Raw genomic sequence first — 21,117 nt, forward strand, 5'->3', positions numbered from 1 at the left:
TGAGAAATAAGACTTTTTAAGGCGGCCAGGTAGAAAACAGTCATAACTGTTTCATCCCATTCCACACATCCAAAGTGTTTAGATGTCTTTATTTTTTGTTCCTTTTATTACTAATTAAGTTTTTTTAAGGAAGAAAAAATAAAAATATCTAAACACTTAAAATCTGCATCCCAGGCTATAATACATACATACATACATACATACATACATACATACATACATACACACATGCATACAGATATTTAAAGACTAAATTATGAAATCACAATTGTTGAAAATGTATTGTTTGCCAAACATTGTAAGGCCCATGAAGTCTACATAGTTTCCTAAAAGACTAAAGTGCCCAGTTTCGATCACCCTTGAGCTGAAAGGTATCACTCAGTTTGACCGTCTGTCAGCAGAGAAGAGAGTTTCTGCCAAATCTGGTTGGAGTTACTTTCTTGCAGGACAACTTTTAGAAGTTCTAGACTCTCTGTCTTCCTTTCCCCTCCCTCACACACTAACAAAGGCAAAAACAGAACTCAAGGAAAGCTACTGTGGGGGGAAGCACGATAGGAGGGCGGGGAATCGCTGCAGGAAGTGCATCCTTTAGGGACCAGCAGATGCATTTTGGTGGACCACAGCAGACCCCGAGACTCCAGAATGCACAGCAGTGATAGGAGAAAATTGAAGGGAAAAAAGAACATCAAAGCTTCAGCACAGGGCTGGTTACAGGCTCCATGACTGCCTGCTGATCTGACTTGATCCCCAGAAGACATGCAAAGGCAGAAAGAGAGAACCAGCTCCACAAAGTGGTTCTCTGACCTCCAAGCACTTGGGCACAAATGCTTACATACACATCCTGCATATACATACACATGTGCATATGCGCACACACACACACACACACACACACACACACACACAAAATACATAAGAGTGTTTTGTTTTATTTTTTTTAAGCATCAAGATAACTGGCAACTTTTTTTTGGGTTTTTTTTTTTTTTTTTTTTCGAGACAGGGTTTCTCCTGGCAACGTATTTATAAGAACTCATACAAGTTTATGTGTAGACATGGATATCTGTCTTAAAATGTTTGTAGCTGTTTACCCATCTAGCCTTCATTAGGGTTCATCAAGGAATGTAGAAGAACTCATAATATCTATAAGACAAAATACACTCACCCTGCAGGGCATTCTGGGACTTTTATTTCTTCACAGTCTTCATCCACCCAGTGTGATTCTCCTACAGGGAAAAATGGGGACATGTATTGCGAAGTCTATTTATAGACGCCATCCAGAGCCTAGAAACACAATGCCAGAATCTGTGTGTCCTGTTTGGTAGTTGTTACTGGGACACCATCTAAAAAGAAGTTCTGAAATAAAGTCTAGCGTCTGCTCTGGCTTTTAAAGTACACCCATACATGGTGGGAAAGCTAAGATTTAACAACCTCAAATGGTGTTTATTTCAGCTTTCAGAGCCTAAATGGTTTGTAGATTTAAAAAAAAAAAAAGTGGCGTCAGTGGACAAGATTTCATGTTTGTTTCCCTCCAAAAATAAACTGTTTGGTCATTAGATGGAACATTCTCTCCCTCCTCGGCCACTCTAGATCTCAAAGCCATAGAAAGTAAGACACAACTTCCCTTCACGTAGAGAAAAAGTTTATGTTTCTAATCATATACAAGGATAACGTGGACAATTGCGAGAGCTTTTCCTGATGGGCATATGGATAATCACACTGAATAAATGAAAACCCAAGCTGCCTCTCACTCTTCCCTTGCTTCAAGATCTGAGAACCTAAGTCTCGTGTGTGTGGAGGACACGGGTCTCTGTCAGGTCTTTCTTTCTGTCACTATCCGTCTGAGTTTCTGAGACAAGATTTCTCAATGAACCTGAAGGTCATGGATTGGCTAGGTTTGCCAACCAATGAGCCCCCAGAATCTTGCTGTCTGCATCTACCTCTTTGCCTAGCCTTGCCTTCTGACATTCCCAAGAGGTTATACACTACAGATTCCATCTCCATTGTGGCAATGCTGATGTGGAGTATTTAAGAGGTGACACCTATGGAAAGAAACTAGGTTGTGGGAGGACCATGCTCACAAGAGATTAACACCTGCATGTCTCTTAGGACTTCATTAGTTCCCACAACAATCATCATCAAGGTCAAACAGATGAGACTTTAGAACAGGGGACTTTCAGCTTCTAAACTGTGAGCTATCTCATTCATAAAAAGGCCTAGCAACACAAGAGATATGAAGACAGCATTCTTGGGGAAGAAGAAAATATCATTAAGAATTTACCTTATGCTCTCTAAGACAGGCAAAATATTACTTACCTTGAAATGACATAAATCTTCTGCCCAGTATCTTACAGAAACTTTTGGCATATAGAGAGCACTTGGAAGTCTCCCACGTCCTAGAACCATTTGGCTATTGGCTGACCAGGTAGGCTAGTAAGTAAACTGAATTATCTTTCCCAAGCTCGAGTAACTCAAGGCAGACACGTGAGACTCACTAGAGTAATGAAATCAGAATTCAAACCGCCAAAAATGGCCTTCACCTGTCATGATTCAGTGACTAACGGTATCCAAGACCTTCCTCCTTGTTATTTTCCCTTCTCTTAATAGCCCTGTGTCTGCTTGTTATATTTACTACATGAAGATTCAAAGGGAATAAATTCTTGATGGATGCTATATTTCAAAATAAAAGCCCAGCTGCTAGAGTCGAGGAAACCGCACAACGCAACAGCAGTTGAGGGAGGGTTCGGGATCCACTTACACCTCACAGGAACAACTTCCTTTTTTTTTTCCTAAAATCTTCTTTTTTCTTTCTTAAGCAGGAATTTATTCCAGGGCCTTGCACATGCTATATCCCTAGTTAGCCCTTCCCTGAAGTCATTTAGCAGAGATGTTTCATAAATATTTTGTACCAGACATAGGAAAAGGACTTAAATTAGGAAATAAGAGGTGATGGAAGCTATAGAGAAAAAAAAATTCATGGGTTTTTTTTTTTTTTTCGTTTTGCTTAAAATCTCTATGTGACTGCGTGGTCACTAAAATGTTTTACTATCCGGAGCTGTATCTTTTATGTTTTCTGTGGGTTACTGACCATTAAGATCATAATAGTAACATATTCTACCATGCACATACATATTATACGAATAAGGCTTTGTGTGTAACCAGCTCCTGTTGATGTTTTACTGACTTCACCAGCAAGCACCCCCAGCCCTAAGCTGTTGCTAGGGCCTTGGCAAATGTCTTACATCCGCCGGGAACAGAGGTCATGTTCCAATGCTCCAAGCAACTCTGTGATTTACTCTTTGCTACAGAGTCTCTTTTTCTGTTGCTATGATAAAATACTCTGAAAATAATAACTCCAAAGAGAAATGGTTTATATCAGCCCGGCATCAAGCGACGGAGCACCATGGAAGGGAGACGTAAGGCAGAAGGGATCTGAAGCAGCCTGTCTCACCTTGCACATCATTAGAAAGCCCAGAGCAAAGACTGTAAGATAGTGCTCAGGCCATGGTATACAGTCCAGGAGCCCCTGCCTAGGGAATGGACCCGCCCGTAACAGGTCTGCACAAGAAGGCTGCCAGTAGCTATGCATCAGTCTAAGAGGGAACCACAGTGACCCACGGATTGCTGAGTTCTAGGGGAAGGGGCAGTTAAACCTCAGTTCTCATAGTTGGACATGGTTCAGCTCTGTGGAATTCAAACCAAAACAAAATGACATAAATGTGGGAAGTGGACTTATGGAGAGGGGGAGAAGAGGAGTGGAAGGAAGGTGAAAATGGTTGGAGGACTACAGTAAACAGAAAGTTCTAGATACAATGCATGAAAATTATCGAAGAATGAATTCTATACAATTTATTTTAAGCATATATGTCTTGGGGACTGGAGAGACTTCTCGGTGGTTAAGAGAGCATACTATTTCTGCAGAGGACTGGGGCTTAGTTTCTAGCATCTACATGATAACTTACAACCATCTATAACTCCAGTCCCAAGGGACCTGACACCTTCTGCTGACCTCCAGGCATGCATGTGGCTCACAGACATGCATGCTGGCGAAACACTCACATACATAAAATGATAATCCTGAGGCTGAAGAGAAGGCTTGGTGGTTAAGGACACTCGTTGCTCTTTTAGAGGAATCAAGTTTAGTTCCCAACACCTACATGGTGGCTTTATAACCATTTGTAATTCCAACTCCAGACAATCTGACAACCTCTTCCGACATCCACAGACACTGCACACACATGGTGCCTGCATCTATGCTCATGCAAGCAAACCACTCATTCACATAAAACAACTAAATCAAAAATGCAATTCTTTTCCATCTCCAAGCCCTGCATGTAAGATGTTCTATCCAGACAATTCGAGGTATCTTGGGGCATGCCCTGTGTTTCTTCTCTCGAGGTAGTCTAAAGGCATGTACCTTTGCAGACCACTTGGTAATTGGTACAGCAGTCTCCCCGGGACAGGCAGTCTTCTGAGCAGTGACAGGCATTCTCCTCGTTTCGTACTTCCCCACATCTGTCTTTGGTACACTCCCAGCCACGAGCTGAAATCATCAGAGGGAAACACTCTCACTGCTGCACGCAGACCAAATGAAAGAGGCCACAGTTGCTTACAGAGGGTTCCAACAAAAAGAGCCAGAAGCCCACATCATTTAATCTGTTTGCGAAACTTGAGTCAGCCAGAGGCCAAGAAGACATTTGGAGAACATACAGATAGGATGAATTTCTAATTTTTCAAAGCAGAGGGCAAAGTCACAACGCCACTGAGCTCTCATGGAAAAAGAAAAACCCAGAAAGTCAAAGAATCCCCGCCCCTCCAGAACTGCCCTAAGTACCACAAAAAGAGAAAGAGTACAAAGAAGCGTTAATGCCCTCAAAATCCTAACTGACCAAGATGTGGCAGGCTACGGAAGGCAGCTCCTTCCGTAGGACTACTGCAAATGGGCTACAGTCCTGCCTGAGCCGTAACTCAGGATTCAATTCTCCGAGGAAACATTCAAAAAAAGTCACCTTTTCATTTTAATTAAATGACATTTGAGGGGGTGTGGGATTTTTTTGGTTTTTGTTTCTGTTTTTTTGTTTGTTTGTTTGTTTGTTTTTCGAGACAGGGTTTCTCTGTGTAACAGTCCTAGCTGTCCTGGAACTCTCTCTCTGTAGACCAGGCTGGCCTCAAACTCATAGAGATCCTGCTCACCTCTGCCTCCCATGTGTTGTGATTAAAGATGGTGGCCACCGCCACCCAGCCTACTGTCATATTTTTTAATTGATCTTTTTTTCTAGCCAATAAACCACAAGTCTTATGGAAACTTTAAAAAGAAACGTTTCTATTTCATCTCAGATATAAGACTAGGAGATTAACTGGCACATTCTAGCTCTTCAGTGAACACTTATTAAACATCCTTAGAATGGCGTTGAAAATGAACTATGGTTCTTGAACTCGAGGGCTGTAGTAACATAAAGAGCTTCCACGGCTTATTCACAGAAATAGTTTTTCCCATAATCTGTCTGTCTCATTTTCCATGCTCTGGGTGCTGAGGGCTTAGAGAAGAGCAAAAGACTAGAGCTCCACTGGGCGGTGGTGGTGCACACCTTTAATCAATCCCAGCACTTGGGAGGCAGAGGCAGGTGGATCTGGGTGAGTTTGAGGCCAGCCTGGTCTGCATAGGGCTAGTTCCAAGACAGGCTCCAAAGCAACAGAGAAACCCTGTCTTGAAAAACAAAACAAAACAAAACAAAACAAAAGACAAGAGCTCCATCTTCCTGAAGCGCTCCTCCAAGAGGAGCCCTTGGTAGGTAATTGAGCAGACAGAGGTGGAACAGTCAGTGAATTATGTTCCAACTGTTTGACGGAGCGTTTGCTGCCATTTGAAAGGGTGGTGCTTTAAAAGCATTATAGATACAGACACTGCCTCCCGCGCGCGTGATTGTATATATAAATACAAACATAATTATACATATACTATCCAGATGCACTAAACAGGGAGAGAGAGAGCCAGAGAGAGTTTATACTGAAATCCTAGGCTTGTTTCCTGGATGGCAGAGCAGAACCTCTAAAGCTTTCCTCCTCTCGACTTTCCATTGCTATTTGACTTTGGATTCTTCAGCATTCAATACATGTTGACGTTAGGCACGGGAGAGTAAAGTGCTTCATAAAATGATGCTATCGTCTTATTAAACTAGGAAGAAAGGCCTGAGCTACATTCAAAGAGAACGAAGCTAGAGTCGAGGGTGCAAACTTTGCAAGGAGTCTGAAGAGCATGGTGGAAGGCCGACAGAACTTATCGGTGACAAGATTGTCAGAGCATGGCTGAAATGTAAATGTTCTAGATTCCTTGGCGCTAAGCGGACAGACTGCTGGTTTGCAGTTATGTCCTAGAGCCCGAGAGCTCCGTGGGACGCCTCTTCCGCCCGTGCACTCAATTTACAAGAGCCTCAGTTCTTAAGCTTCTGGTGCCACAGCTGAAAGACCTGGTAGAGTTCCACAGGAAAGGCACAAGAAAAATGTCTCTGAACACTTCAAAAACATATTACAAAAAAAAAACCTAATAAAGCCCTTATAGTTTTCAGGGTATGAAGGAAATAAGTTCTAATTAGTAAGGAAATTTATGTCGATTTTCAAATAAATCCAGAACTAAGGCTTAAGTAAACGCAATAATGCATCATTGCCAATAATATTATTAAAAAGATCAGACAAATAGCAGTGGTAAGTTGGGCCCTCCAAAATACCGCCCATGCATGAAAGTCATAATTTGTCAGGGGAATTGAGAAATCAGTCTCCAGTGTTCAAAGCGGGGTCCTTGCCATTTTTCTTAGGTAGATCGAATGAGGTTTTGCCCAGGGGCAGTGGCATGGTGGTGAGCATGCAAAGTACCCCAAAAGTCTTATCTAAAAACATTTGGCTTTGAAAACAGAGTAAGCATGATGACAGAAGTCTCCAAGGATACGTTTCCCTTGACTGGTGTGCATTCATCCAATAGCTCATATGTTCCAATGACCACTCTGCTACAGGATTTCAGAACTGCCCAGAGCACAAGACCCCACATTGATTCCATAAATGTTTTCTATGTGCACAGATAAAAACTTTAAACCTAGTACTTTAAAACGGGCACAACCGGAGCCTACATACCCTAGCAGTGAGCATGAGGTGGCAAGAAAGAGACGGGATTGAGGAAGATGGACAAAGACCTGGCCTCAAATGCTTTGAAAAACTGTCCTCAGTGCCTGCAGTTGGAAAGTGCCGTCTTCGGCTGAGTCAAGTTGTTCATACAAAGTACATCCTCCATACAACCATCAGGCCTTCAAGAAACAAACTGAAGCCCACTGCTCGAATAGGCTGAAGCAGCGGTGCACCAACAGCTGGGAGTCAATAAGCCTTCTGCTGGGGGTGAGAGGCCTCCAGATGTCACATACCTGTTTTCAAGCAGAGCTCATCAAAGTCATGGCAGCAGCTGCTGTAGCTCTTACATAGGTTGTCACAGCGACAGTCAGGAGGTCCTACCTCTTGGAGCTCGAAGCATCTGCCCTTGCAGGATCCAGATGTGTTGGTCCACGGAGAGTCAGATAATGCTGCCATTCAAACAAGAGGTAAGGACAACAGCTTAGGGGGCGGCCATGGCACACGGGGGGAGGAGTGGCACTTGGAAGCAGTTGGTGTGGAAATGCAGTCAGACTCTGGATGAGAAGCCTGTCTGCGGCATCTGCTACCTGGGTCCCTCAAGCATGTTGCCCGACTTACATAAAGCACAGTTTCCTTATCGGTAAAGTGAGAGGCACGTAACAGTAATTCCAGATTGAAATGAGTACTAAATGAAGCAACCTGTGATATGCATATCAGAGCAGCAAATATAAATAGAGTGACAAACGTTGGCTCTCTTCATGACTTCGATTATTAGGACTAGACCCCCGTAATGGCTAGTGCCTTTCTTGAAATAAGATTTCATTTCTTATCTAATAAACCCATCGTGCTAGCCGAGCATGACCAAGCCCTATGCAGAGATGCAAGGATTCAAGGCCAGCTTGGGCTACCTAGCAAGGTTTTGTGTGAAAAGTTGTCACCCACAACAACACTATAAGAAAATTGGAGTGAAAGTGTCCCAAAACCCGTCTGAACACATTTGATAAGAGTGGAGCACTTTTGTCTCTTCTACCCATAAAATCCATGTCAATCTAGTATGACTGGAATAAATGCTGCATGGCAAAAATAAAGCCTAGTGCATTGTTTGCATGTGATATAGTCTAAAATTCTCAAAAATTAACCAAAGTTTAATAAATGAAAGAATGTGATAAGATGAAAATTGAAAAACTCCTCCTGTGCGGGTCGTGTATGATTGGAAATTAACTGGACGGTCTATCCGTAATAGCATCTAAATGAAAAAAATTCAAGATATGAATTTTATAAGACATATGAAGAAATGATTCGATGATTGAGAGCATATACTGTTCTTACAGACGACTTAAGTTTGGTTTCCAGTATCCATACTGGATGGCTCATCACTGACTATAACTCCAGCATCAGGGGATCTGACTTCCCTCTCTGGCCTCCATGGGCACTGCACTCATATGGACACACACACACACACACACACACACACAATTAAAAATAAAATCCTAGCCGGGAGGTGGTGGCGCACGCCTTTAATCCCAGCACTCGGGGGGCAGAGGCAGGCGGATCTCTGAGTTCGAGGTCAGCCTGGTCTACAAGAGCTAGTTCCAGGACAGGCTCTAGAAACTACAGGGAAACCCTATCTCGAAAAACCAAAAAAAAAAAAAAATCAATACCATAAAAATCCTAATTCATCCTAAACTAAAATATTCAATACATTCACAGAGAAAGATATCCAGAATTCTAGGAAGTTGAGAGGATTGAAAAAGCTAACTGAACTGGGTGGTAGTGATACATACTTTTTATCCCAACACTTGGAAGGCAGAAGTAGATGGATCTCTGAGTTTGAGGCCAGCCTGATCTATAGAAAAGTTCTAGAACAGCCAGGGCTACACAGAGAAACCACATTTACATTTCAGATAGATAGATAGATAGATAGATAGATAGATAGATAGATAGATAGATAGATAGATAGATAGATAGATAGATAGATAGATAGATAGATAGATGATAGATGATAGATAGATGATAGATAGATAGATAGATAGATAGATAGATAGATAGATAGATGATAGATAGATGATAGATAGATAGATAGATAGATAGATAGATAGATAGATAGACAAATGAATGAATAAACAAATAAATGAATGGATAAATAAAGTATTCAAGAAAAAAAGCAATTCAATGACAAGATAGAAAGTTTATTCTGAAGGTAAATAATTAAGGTTGCTACTAGAGAACACATTCATCAATATTGTGGATTAGACCCAAAATAATAAGAGGTTTTGTTGTTTAAAAACAGCACTTCAAAATAAAAACAATCTTCTAGTTTAAAATCTACAGCATTTTACAAATTCACAGACAACTGTCTGGTCTTTTTGTTCATTGTCTCCTGTTGTCCATGCGTGTAGGTGGATGAAATACATATCATAAGCCTAACAGGTCTTGACAAATGTTATTTATGACATGCTATTTGTAATTTCTGTATTTAGAAAATTACATATATATATGAAAATATATATATATATCACTTTTAAAATCCAGAGAAAGCAAGATGCAGGAGAACAGATATTAAATGACAGTTCTAAGTGTGCCCGTGCCATTTATCTAAAGAGTTAGCTCATCCCTTAGTCAACTGTCCACTTCAGAGTCAGAAGACTTTATGGCATCAGATCAGTTGATCTTAAGAAGCCAGAGTCACTAGACCATGAGATGGGAAATGCTTTCTCACAGTTGATTATGGGACGTTGAAATAAAGACAAACCACATCAGTTCAGCTGAGAAAATCATGTCTGTTTGCGATGCAGTGTCTTACCTCTGCTCCACAAACCACATTTTTCTGTTGGTTTTGGCCAGTGCATGCTGAGCCATAAGAATCTATGGCAGTCAAGAAGGAAAACTAGAGGAGAAAAAAAAGTTCCCATAGCAAAAAGGGAAAGAGTAAAAAAACATGTCATGTGGGCTCTGTGGGAGCCTTGTCAGCTTGGTTGATCACCTTCTGGGACCTGGGGGGAGTTGGGAGGACCTTGGACTTAACATAGAGTAGGGAACCCTGATGGCTCCTTGGCCTGGAGAGGGAGGGAGGAGGGTATGGGTGGAGGGGAGGGGAGGGAAGGGGGAAGAGAAGGGGAGGAGATGGAAATTTTTAAATAAAAAAAAAATAAACCATAAAAAAAAAAACATGTCATGGAATGCTCTTTGTTTAAGGTTAATGCATGGACAGAATCCTTCCTGCAGCTGTCTGATCAATCTGAAGCAGCAATCGCTCCCATGAGCTGTGTCTGTAAACACACCCAGCTCTTCTAACAGGCGAGATTATAATGAGAAGTCTGAAGACATTGCTCAACCTATTGCCTTCTTGGTGGGGTCCCAGCCAGTAATGTTGTCTCTGCTCCATGTTTGTATTCCTCATCAAAAGCTCATCCCTACATCTGTCTTGACTTGAAAATACCTATACAGATCCTAAGCTGGGTTGTGATTATTCTTTGCCCAGTCCAACAAGGTGATTTTGTAAATATTTCTTATGACAAGAGCCATTCTCCCAACTTTCCCCTTGCCATCTTTGCAGAGGGTCGCATCCTACCCAACACCTTGCCTTATCAGCTACAGACAAGCTTGCTGATTGCCACTGAGGACAGCCGTCAAAGCTGCATCTTTACTGCAGAGGCGCATCTCAGTGAAGATGCGCAAGATCAGACTATCTGCAGCTTCAGTTCGGAGTGAGCTCCTGTGGGAATCCTGTGGGAAATGCGCCAACATTCATTTGCAGATAACAATGGCAAATTCAACCAACAATGACAGGAAGAGAAAGGAAAAGTTAATCTGAGTCATGAAGGAACTTTTCTAATTCAATGATCCCAAGAAACTTAAAATGTTCCAGCTTCAAAAACAAAAAGGAAAGAGAGAGAGAGAGACAGAGACAGAGACAGAGACAGAGACGGAGACAGAAATGGTAGTGCATGCCTTTGATCCCAGCACTTGGGAGGCAGAGGCAGGGACATCTCTGTGAGTTCAAGGTCAATCTGATCTGCATCGAGAATTCTAGGACAGCCAGAGCAACATAGTAAGACTCTATCTCAAAAATAAAATAAATCGCCGGGCGGTGGTGGTGCATGCCTTTAATCCCAGCACTCGGGAGGCAGAGGCAGGCGGATCTCTGTGAGTTCGAGGCCAGCCTGGTCTACAAGAGCTAGCTCCAGGACAGGCTCTAAAGCCGCAGAGAAACCCTGTCTCGAAAAACCAAAAATAATAATAATAATAATAATAATAATAATAATAATAATAATAATAAATTTAAAAAAATAAAATAAATCAATAAATAAAAGCAAACTGGAGCTTGAATTAAGAATCCACTTGGCCTTTCCGGGACTATCCCAGCCCGTCTCCCACTGCTGGAACAAGCATGGGCCTGTTCATTCTACTAGTCACTTCTATATACCAGCTTAAAAAAAAAAGTTTGCCCAGGGTCTTTGTTTTTCCTTACATCCAGTCATCTAAGAATAGATTTTTTGTTTTGTTTTGTTTGGAGGGAGCTGTATGTGTCCATGTGGATAAACAATGTGCATGTGTGCAGGCGCACACGCTGCGGCACACGTGTGGAAGTCAGATGAAAACTCCAGGGAACGAGTTCTTTCCTTGCACCTTTACATGGTTTCCATGGACGTTGGTCATTTGGGTTTACGTAGCAAGCACTCTTCCCCTCTGAGGCACCGCACTAACTCTAGACCTGAAGATTTGTCTTTTCATTGCCACTGGGTGATGCCAAATATGGAAACGGTCCTCAATAATGTGCCAGGGTTTTGCAGGGTAGACCCTCCTTTATTCAGGAAAGCAGCATAGCGCTTCTGTTCTGTAACTCACTGAGAGGAGGAAAATGGCTTGGCAATGAACTGCTGCCATCCCAAAATTTCCATTGTCACTGAGGAAGCCAGAAAACATCACCGAATACAGAAGACACCAAAGCAAGCCAACAAAAAGCATTCACAAGTACTGAGTGAGAACAAGAGGGTGTGATGAGGCGTTTGCCGGTACTCCTATGACACTGAGCTTATAAACTGCCTTTAACCCGCATCTTCATATGATGCTATTTCACTTCAGAGAGGAAGCCTGCTCTCTAATCTTAAAGGGCAGATTTTACAGGTCTATATAAGTCAGTTTTGAGGAACTTTGAATGTTAAAATGGAAATACACAACAATAATCCGCAACAGTGTCAGTACTGCGTGCTCCTTCTCACCGAAGTATAATTTCATGGTTCGACAAAATGCACATGTAAGTTACATTTCTTTCCTTCGAATCTGTAATTCAGATGGGAACAGGCAGGATTACTTTAAATTGATTGAGTAAACCCCTTTTCAAGGACATTTCATTTCACTGTATATAGAAAGGGGGGAGAGAGAGAATCTGTAATCATTCATTCTGCAGACATACGAAAACCATGAACTACTGACAATTGAATTGGACTGTTGGGGAGAGCCTAACTGATGATGGCCAAGGCTGCTATCAACACTGACTCCATCCTATACTCTCAATCCTATTTCCCTCTAAGTTTTCTTGTTAAGTAGAAAATTTAAATCTGGAAGATGGCCAATAAGAGAGGTGATATTTAAAGTTTCAAGGATTTTAGCCTAAAGCTAGGTGGACTTAAGTTTCTTCAGGCAGGTTGGTCCCACTGGCAGGGTTACACCTCGTTCCCTGTCAGTCCCTCTGATTATCCTTGGTACTCAGCCCAGGTGACTGCTGAAAATAAAGCTCTGAAACCCACCATGGGCTGTCCTAATGTTGGCTTCTTCTCTCAAAAGCCTGAAAGCAGAACCAGTTCCCTTCTGTCTGCTGTCCCGTACCAAGTGTGACCTGCAAGCAAAGGCTTGGAGCGCGTGTTGGGCATTCAGGACGCCACTCTAGACACTGGAATGCTTCCGTCCACCTCTGCTGGAGTCCCTAACTCATTCATTCTCATCATCCTATCTCGACTGAACTGCCCTCCCCTTTTTTTTCCTGAGTGCTTTCACCTTATCCCTTAGCAAGCAAGCACCATCAGCTTATACGCAGACCCATCTGTCAGTTTTCACTGTTTCCTGAGTAGAGAACTTTCTAGAAGCAACCATTATTCTCTCTTCTCTTTATAGCTGCTGGGCCAGATTTCATAGGGTAGGAGGATGTGGGTTAGAGAGGTAAAAGAAGGGGAGATGGAGAAAGATGGACAGAAATGGATAAACTGGTCCACCTGGCAAGTTTTCAAACATCTGTACTGTGAAAATATCGTATTTACAAGCACAATACATTCACATGTAGAACAACTTCACAGACTATAAGAAAGCAGAATTCTTTGTCGTTTAGATGAAAACTTTAATATTTGAGGTTAATCTCTAGACCAGTGGTTCTCAACCTGTGACCTGCAACCCCTTTGGCAAGCCTTTAACTCCAAAATTATTTACATTATGATTCATAACAATAGGAAAATTACAGTTGTAAAGTAGCAATGTAAATAATCGTCTGTCTGAGGGGCATCCCCCTAATCTGAAGAACTGTATTAAAGGAAGATTGAGAACCACTGCTCTAGGCCACTTAAATGGTACTCAATGTAATAAATTGCATAAATCTGAGTAGCCAATCTGCCAGCAAACAAGAAAGTGTCATCACTTCCAATTAGACACTGCCAATCCCATCAACTACAAATGTAGACACCGGCCTCACAACTAAAGAGAACGTAAAAGCTTCGCCATACACCCTTTCCGGCATACACCGGTCTTAGGCCGTTTTGCTTTCAAATCTTTTCTTCTAATTGGAGAATCAAGCCAGTGACTCTCATGTCAGCAAGCAGCTGCTCAGCTAAAGTCTCAGACTATTGCATTTGATGCACAAATCAAATATCATGCATCATGCCACATCATGCATTTGATGAACAAAGGAAAGGCAGATCTTTTGTTTGATTTGATTGACTCATACAGGGTCTTTCACTGTAGCCCCGAAGAGCCTCAAGCTTGAATCTTCCTATGTCAGCCTCCCAACTACTGGGATTACAGGCGTTCCGTATTATATCCCACTTTACATTAACTAAGAAGTTTTTCAGACTTGATAACCAAGCTCCAAATTTTGAGTGGTCTGTGCTAGTTTTATTTGTTTTCTCGTATTGTATTATCATTCTTCAGATGTCTGTTTGCTTTCTAAGAAGAGACAGAAAGGGTGTGGATTCAGATGGGAGGGGGTGCTGGGAAGGTCTAGAAGGAGTTGGGAGAGAGGAAACCATAATTGGAATATACTGTATAAAAAAGTCTATTTTCAGTAAAAGAAAAATTGAAGAAAAAACAAAAAGAAAAAAATCTATGTTGAACAAAGCACACTGAAATGTCAGAAAGGCAAATATGACAGGGAGTTCTCTGCTATACATGTATATGTAAATGGGAAAATCACTGCACCGAGCCCCACTCAATAGAGAACTGCAAAATCTATGACACCCTGAATTCCAACTCAGCTGATTTCATCCCATTGATTCACACCCCCAGTTTCTATGTTCAGTCTAACAGGAAGCCACAGTGCACATTATACTCTATCTGACCATTTCCTCATGGAGTGATGGCTGACCATCATTTTGTATCTTCCTACATTCCCCAGGCTGTTATTTAAATTGCTCTCAAGTGTACAGTGAGACTCCTCAAATCATCGAAGAACCTGAGCCTTCATCCCTAGTAAGATTTTCTGTTTTCTCATAAAATTGTTGGTTATGTTTTTCATTTAATATGTATACTAAAAAATCCATCACTCGTGAGCTTTTAATCACTCCTTTTAAACCAATAAAAATGATGATAAATTGGACTGGGTTATCAGATATTTATTAGTCAAGCCACAAATCTCTCCAAGGTCACATTGCATCTAGTTCAAAGAGTGCCCCTGTCCCCCTGGGTACTTCTGTAATACATTCTCCCCCAAGACTCCAGGGACCGCATCCACAACGTACGCCAGTGTGCAGACAGCGGCATGCACATAGATTTTTCTCTCCATCTTATAAGATAAATGGAGTGCCTACATCGCCTTTCGAAACAAAGAAATCCAGCTGAACTTTCAGCACTGAAATTTCCTTGGAAATTTGATTTCTGCCTCCCATTTACCATAGCATCCCTTTCCCTGGGCTTAATAACTCACTCTGGTCATTTTACACCTCCTATGCAGAATGAGCAGCCCCAGCACTCCTATACATCCCAGGATCTGGGAGAACTCTTACATCCCCCTGCTTCTAACAGATGACCAGGTCCTAACAACAAATCCAGCTAACACACTTGCTAGTTAATTAATGAAACATTTCTCCGCATGGCCACAGCCTTGGAACAGACACCTCGGTTCACAGGGCAGCAGTGAGAGTATTCATGCATACAAAACATTCTCTGTCATTATTCTGGAGCCCCGAGGACTCAATCAGAAGCTGCAAGTTTTAGAAAAAAACACCTCTTTGTGTCTCTCCTGCTGGTGAAACACCTGGTGGCACTGAGTTTGCAGGATTTCCTAGGAGCCTGAGAATGTTGTTTAAAGAAAAAAATTGGGGTGCTTTCTCTCCTAACTCTTATTTTAATAGATGTAGGAAAAACAAAAGCCAATGTTTTCTGCTGCAAACATTTTGCTAATAGCCAGGATAACTTGCCACTTGTTATTTGGGAGCTTTCCCCCTTCCCAGTGTAGTTAGCATTTAAAAAGCTATAAAACCCAGCTACACAACGCTTTCCCCCACTTTCTAAAAGGCATCTTGGGTCTTTTCTATTTCAGCAGAAGTGAACCCCAGTATGTAGACAGGAGGTAAGCTGCATTAGAAAGTAGTTTAAGAATAAAAACCACAGAAGTATATATCTAAACCCTGTAACTCGAGTGCCAATTGTATGACGTCCTAAGATTACGCTTCACATAGGCAGGTAGGTGTAAGTGAGCTATCACTACAGTTAACATCCTCTAACTGATGAGTTATACTACAGACTAGACTAGTTTCCCAGAAGTTATAATGACACCTTCGTTCTCATAACTATTTCCCATGGCATATGGAAATAATTTCTTGTATGAGCCATGTTTTCAGGGGTAAGACATTTGATCTATACTTTTCAAGTTTCCTGGTAGCGATCTCACACATTTCAGAGAGACTGACACAGGATGGGGGGAACCTGGGGATTTTTTTTTTTAATATAAACTAGAGACCTAGAGGCTGATCCTCACTGCTGAAGGCTGAAACTTTACAAGTGACCTACCTGTGGCTATAACACTTACTAATATGGACCTACGGTGCCAGGCTAGGATCATCATGATCCAGGTCCCACAAAAGTCAAGTTTGAAAATAAGGCAGTGATTAGAGAAACAGCATTGACTCCTGTCAATATCACTTAGAGGAAGCAGAAGAAAGGCTCCTTTTAGCCTCATTGGAAAGAGCCGGCAGTGGGCTGTCAGGGCCACATGCCCACACCAAGGGCCCTGTCTGTTAGTCACAATCAGCCTTAGCAGGAGTGAAAAAGAGGGCTTTGAAGACAGCATTTGCCTCCAATAAAAACAGCATTCTCTTCTGGCCCAGTGACCCCTCTCCTCCCTCCCCAACGAAACACAATGAAGTTTTGTCCATTTGGCTCCCTGGGGCCCCCAATTTTTTAAGATCTGTTTTCTCATTCTTCCTTCAAACTGCACCTCACCTCAGCTCCCTCCCCCACGTTTCAAACTTATTCCTTCTACCTTCTCAAGCCTAATCCAAGTAATGTTCTGTGTGGAGGACTCACTATCCCATCAGAACTTGCTTAATAATACACATTTTATGGCGTTGCAGAGACAGGTGGTGTTTCACGGTGCTCCAATCCAGAGAAAACCCAAACTTTCCAGGAAGACAGAGGATGCACTGTGATTGCCCCCTAGAGTGCCTGTCATTTCAAATGCAATTTTTAATTCTGAAACCATCAGCAGCTCCAATTTCCAGGAAATTAACGAAGTCGTTGCTTCAGACCAGGTCAGCAGAGCCCTGCGGTCTGCACAAGCAGCCCTTTATGAAGCCCCACTCTGCCCGTGGGCTGCAAAGGAGCCTCTTTCACTCTGCCTGCACTAGTGAAGTCCGGAAGGCTCGGGGAAACTCACCTTGTCTTAGTCCAAGAGAACACAGCAGAGTGCAGATCGACCCTTGAAGCCCTCTAAAGAGCCCACTGGGAGGACTCCCTTATTCTCAGTAAATCTTAGTTCCAAAGTTTTTAATTTCTAAAGTTTTATTTTAAAAAAATAGTTTATCTCTTAAAGAAAGGAAAGAAAAACCAACTTCCTTTCTTTCTCATTCCCAGGACATAACTTTCTGGTAGCAAATAAGGTGCTTTAGGGAGGAGGGCAACACCCCTCTGTCTCACCCCTCCTAATCGTCATTCTCATCCCGCCCCATCATTAAACCAGTACAGGTTTTCACTGCAGCCAGTCTGGCTTTATCTATGAACAAAGGGTCTTACCTTTTTCAATATTTATAAATTTCAGGGTGCAAAAATTTAAAGTCAGTTATTAAGAAGTGACAATAAAGTCCTCTGATGAAAACAGCATTCTTAGAAGCTGGAGAGATGGCTCCGTGGTTAAGAGCACTGGTTGTTCCTCTAGAGGACCGGGATTCAATTCCCAGCACCCACATGGCAGTTCACAACTTCTGCGACTCCAGTTCCAGGGGCTATGCATAGGCATGCAGGCAAAATACCCATACACGTAGGCTAAATTCATTGCTCTTTGAGGTCCTCTGAAAGAAGGCGTTGACGTGGATTGCCTAAACTCACAATACTGCTCAAGAATCAAATCTGCTAATAACTGCTACTCTTACCTGTGAGAGGTCCTTCGTCCCATTCTGCCCTCTTGATCCGACTTGCTGTGAATCCCAAGCAGATGTTGACACCGATGGCAAATGTGAACAAGGATATCACCTAAGGGAATAAAGAGATCAAATCGTCAAACACAGCTAGATTAGATTAGATGGATTTCTAAATTCATGGAAGCAGTTCAGATGAGTTCAGCAACCCCAGTCCTGCCAATTCCGAAAGGCTTTCTCAGATGATGTCTGGATTTGAACAAGGAGAAAGGAAAAAAAAAAAATCGAATTCAAATGGAAGTGATTCGGAAGATCGAGCAGTTCGCGAGTCACTGCATCCTCCGCCTACCTGGTGTGACCCGAAAGAGCCTTTTCTCGCCATGCCGAGGGATTCTTGGAAAGCCTCTGCAGGGTGTTCGCTGCGTGCCCGGAATGCACTGCGTTCGTTTGGGGCTCTGAGTTCAGTCTATTAACTCCAAGCAATCCCACCTGGGAAGTTGACAGGCGCATCTGATTCGTCCAGGGCTCGATTTCATCACAGTTGGTTCACAAATTGCAACTCGGAGCATAGGAAGCTTAAGGCAACATCCTTCTTGGCCCCACCCCCCGGCCGGCCCCTCCCCTCACACAGACACTTTCATGTGGTATCCTTTGGCAACAGGGGGATTTCTTATGTAGCCGTTGCCAGTAACAGTGCATGATCGTGTTTCTTGCCTCACAAATACATGGTTTGTCAAAAGAGAAACCAAATATATTTTATCCGATAAAAATGAAACAGAACCGCCCCGAACTTCCCATTAGCTCGAAGCTTTTGCTATGCAATTATTCCATGTCTTCAATCCCACAACTTTACGTTTCTTTTTAAACAAGAATAAAAAAAAAACCTTACAGTTCATAAACCAGATAAATATCTCTGTTTTCCCGTTTGTTTATTTTTTTTCCCAGTAGTTGGAAGGACCCTGTCTCTCTATAACTACACTGGCAGCTACTCCTGATTCCTCGGGAGCTTCTCACAATGGAATCTTCCAAAATTGCAACTCACACAAGAGATAGCATTATTCCCCTCCATGTTGACAAAGTTTACAGAAGTAACTTTTATCACAATACTGGGACTGCCAGCTAAGCTGCATAAAGTCCTTCTTCGTGTGAGGAAAGACAACATCACCCCAGTCTCTCTACCCGTTCCTGACAAAGGTTAACTTGTTTGTGGGGTAGGGGGTGGGGATAAGAAGCCGGCATAAGAGACAGTAGGGGGGAGCTTGATCAGCCTTGAATTTTGCTTGGAAGTGGCAATGCCTGCAAGAACCCCTGTTAAATGCTCGTCCAGTTTGAAGCGACTGTGTGCCCTGGAGGCTCTTGTGTGCCCTGAAGCTCCTATCCTAAGTAATTTAGTAACTTGGCAACCACACCAAATTTAGAAGTCTCTAAATCGGAAAGCCGTTTACATATTACATGCTTTTAGGATTCAGGGGAGGGCAGGGTAGTTGTTTTCTGGCTCTCCCCTGCCAGGCCCATCCCGTGACTATCATCCTTGCAGAGCCCATATGTGCATACGTAAACAAACAGGAACCTTCCAAGCAGCAACCGCTGAAGGAGCCCCCCACGGCTCTGCTCGCATAAAACCCGATAGCACAAGAGTCAAGAGCTTGTTTACGTGGGTCGCAGAGTAAGCCTGGGTTTCATTATAAACTCCAGAGTTCAGTAAACAGCTCATTGAAAAGGAGGAAAGACACTGCCAGACATTCGGTTGCTCCTCGCGGATCCTCTCAGCTTTGCGCTCTCGCAGAGGGGGCGGGCTATGGATTTATCTACAAGCCTCTCGCTTTAGTCTGTATGCCAAGCTAAACTGATCTGGAGTTGATTATTTAGCAAGACTTCGAAAAGATGTTAACCCCATGTACGATTTTTCTGCGTTTATATTCAGTCTCAAGATGCAAACCTGCTGGGGTTTGGGAGGGAGCGGGAGATCTGTAAACCAAAAGGAAATTATCAACTCCACACTGTTATTTGGTTGTATGCTGCATGCTACAAAGGATCTAAAAACAGCCTCCTTTTCTCTCTAGCCTCCCCAGGCCTCCAGATCCCAGCAACTTGAGACTTTCTCTGACATTTGATTATAGAAACCCATCCCTAGGACAATGCAGGCTCTCCTTTGGGGGGGAGGGGAGGAGAGGGATGCAGCTCAGAAACTGAAGGTCAGGTTTTACTTTATTGTTTTATTTTATGGCACGCACACTAGCTGTGCAGGAAAAAGAGGCCACAAGTGTGATAACAAGTTGATCCACGTGTGTGATTCTGTACAGCACTGGATTACTCATGTATCCAAAAGGATCAAGAACAGCTACTCTTTCTCTTAACCAATCTGCCAAAAAACTGCATCTTCACCAGGTCATTGTGTGTCACAGACTTGTTAATACATACGCCGCACATACCTACATATACATACATATACACGGCTACAAACATACACACATGTATGCACACAAACGCATGCACACACAAACACATATACACATGTGCTCACATATGTACACATATAAGGACATGCACAAATGCATAAACGCACACAAATAAACACATTGTGTAACTATAGTTAAGCAAATTGTATGTGTTTTATGTGTTCATATGTATGTGAGGGTACATATATTCTTCATGCGTAGCTGTGTGGAGGCCAGAGGAGGGTTTTGAGTATCCTGCTCTATTTCTCTGCCTTCTCTTTCCTTGAGATAGGGTATCTCATTGAAGCTAGGGCCAGGCTGGCAGCCAGAAATCCAGCAATTCTCATGTCTCCACTCCCAACAGGGCTTGAAGGGCAAGACACAAGGCAAGCAGATTTTTCCTACAAGGTAATCATTATAGATTAGCTGTCAGGGGGAGAGTCAAAGCCCCTACTTTGGCATCGAATCAACAGTAAAATGCAATTACCCTTCATTATCTCAAACAGAGAAAACCCAAACACCTGGTCGTGTATACAATAGGTCAAAAAATTCACATAGAATAACTGGACTGCAGTACAAAAATCTTTCATAAGAAAGAAAGTTCACCTGCTATGGTGTTTAACATTTTGGGAGAAAGACATACATGGCTAGCTGACTCAGTACAGCACAATGAGTACAGAAAGGGGACTTTTAAACTCAACTTTCAGTGTAGTTTATTAACCCAGCCATATTTCAGAGGCCCCTGCCCCCTGGCAAAGAAAAACCTAATACTGTAAACATCTTTTAACCAT

General features: G+C 42.5%; 1 protein-coding gene across 6 annotated transcripts in view; it reads right to left on the reverse strand.

Moving 5' to 3' along the window:
* Window positions 1-21,117, reverse strand: part of Enpp2 (ectonucleotide pyrophosphatase/phosphodiesterase 2) — a 121,014-nt gene that overhangs the window by 62,688 nt on the left and 37,209 nt on the right. For 2 of the 6 annotated variants that reach the window (XM_038343173.1, XM_038343172.2), the window contains 4 exons: window positions 17,904-18,003; window positions 7,407-7,562; window positions 4,415-4,540; window positions 1,163-1,223 (listed from right to left, as the gene is read on the reverse strand). In XM_038343173.1, coding sequence (XP_038199101.1) covers window positions 1,163-1,223; window positions 4,415-4,540; window positions 7,407-7,562; window positions 17,904-18,003 — 443 coding nt within the window. Of the gene's footprint in view, window positions 1-1,162; window positions 1,224-4,414; window positions 4,541-7,406; window positions 7,563-17,903; window positions 18,004-18,237; window positions 18,365-21,117 lie in introns of those variants that run through there. The other 4 variants (XM_038343176.1, XM_038343177.1, XM_038343171.2 and 1 more) reach the window with 4 other exon arrangements.

Source organism: Arvicola amphibius, chromosome 9 (genome assembly GCF_903992535.2).
Source record: "Arvicola amphibius chromosome 9, mArvAmp1.2, whole genome shotgun sequence".
Lineage (NCBI taxonomy): Eukaryota > Metazoa > Chordata > Mammalia > Rodentia > Cricetidae > Arvicola > Arvicola amphibius.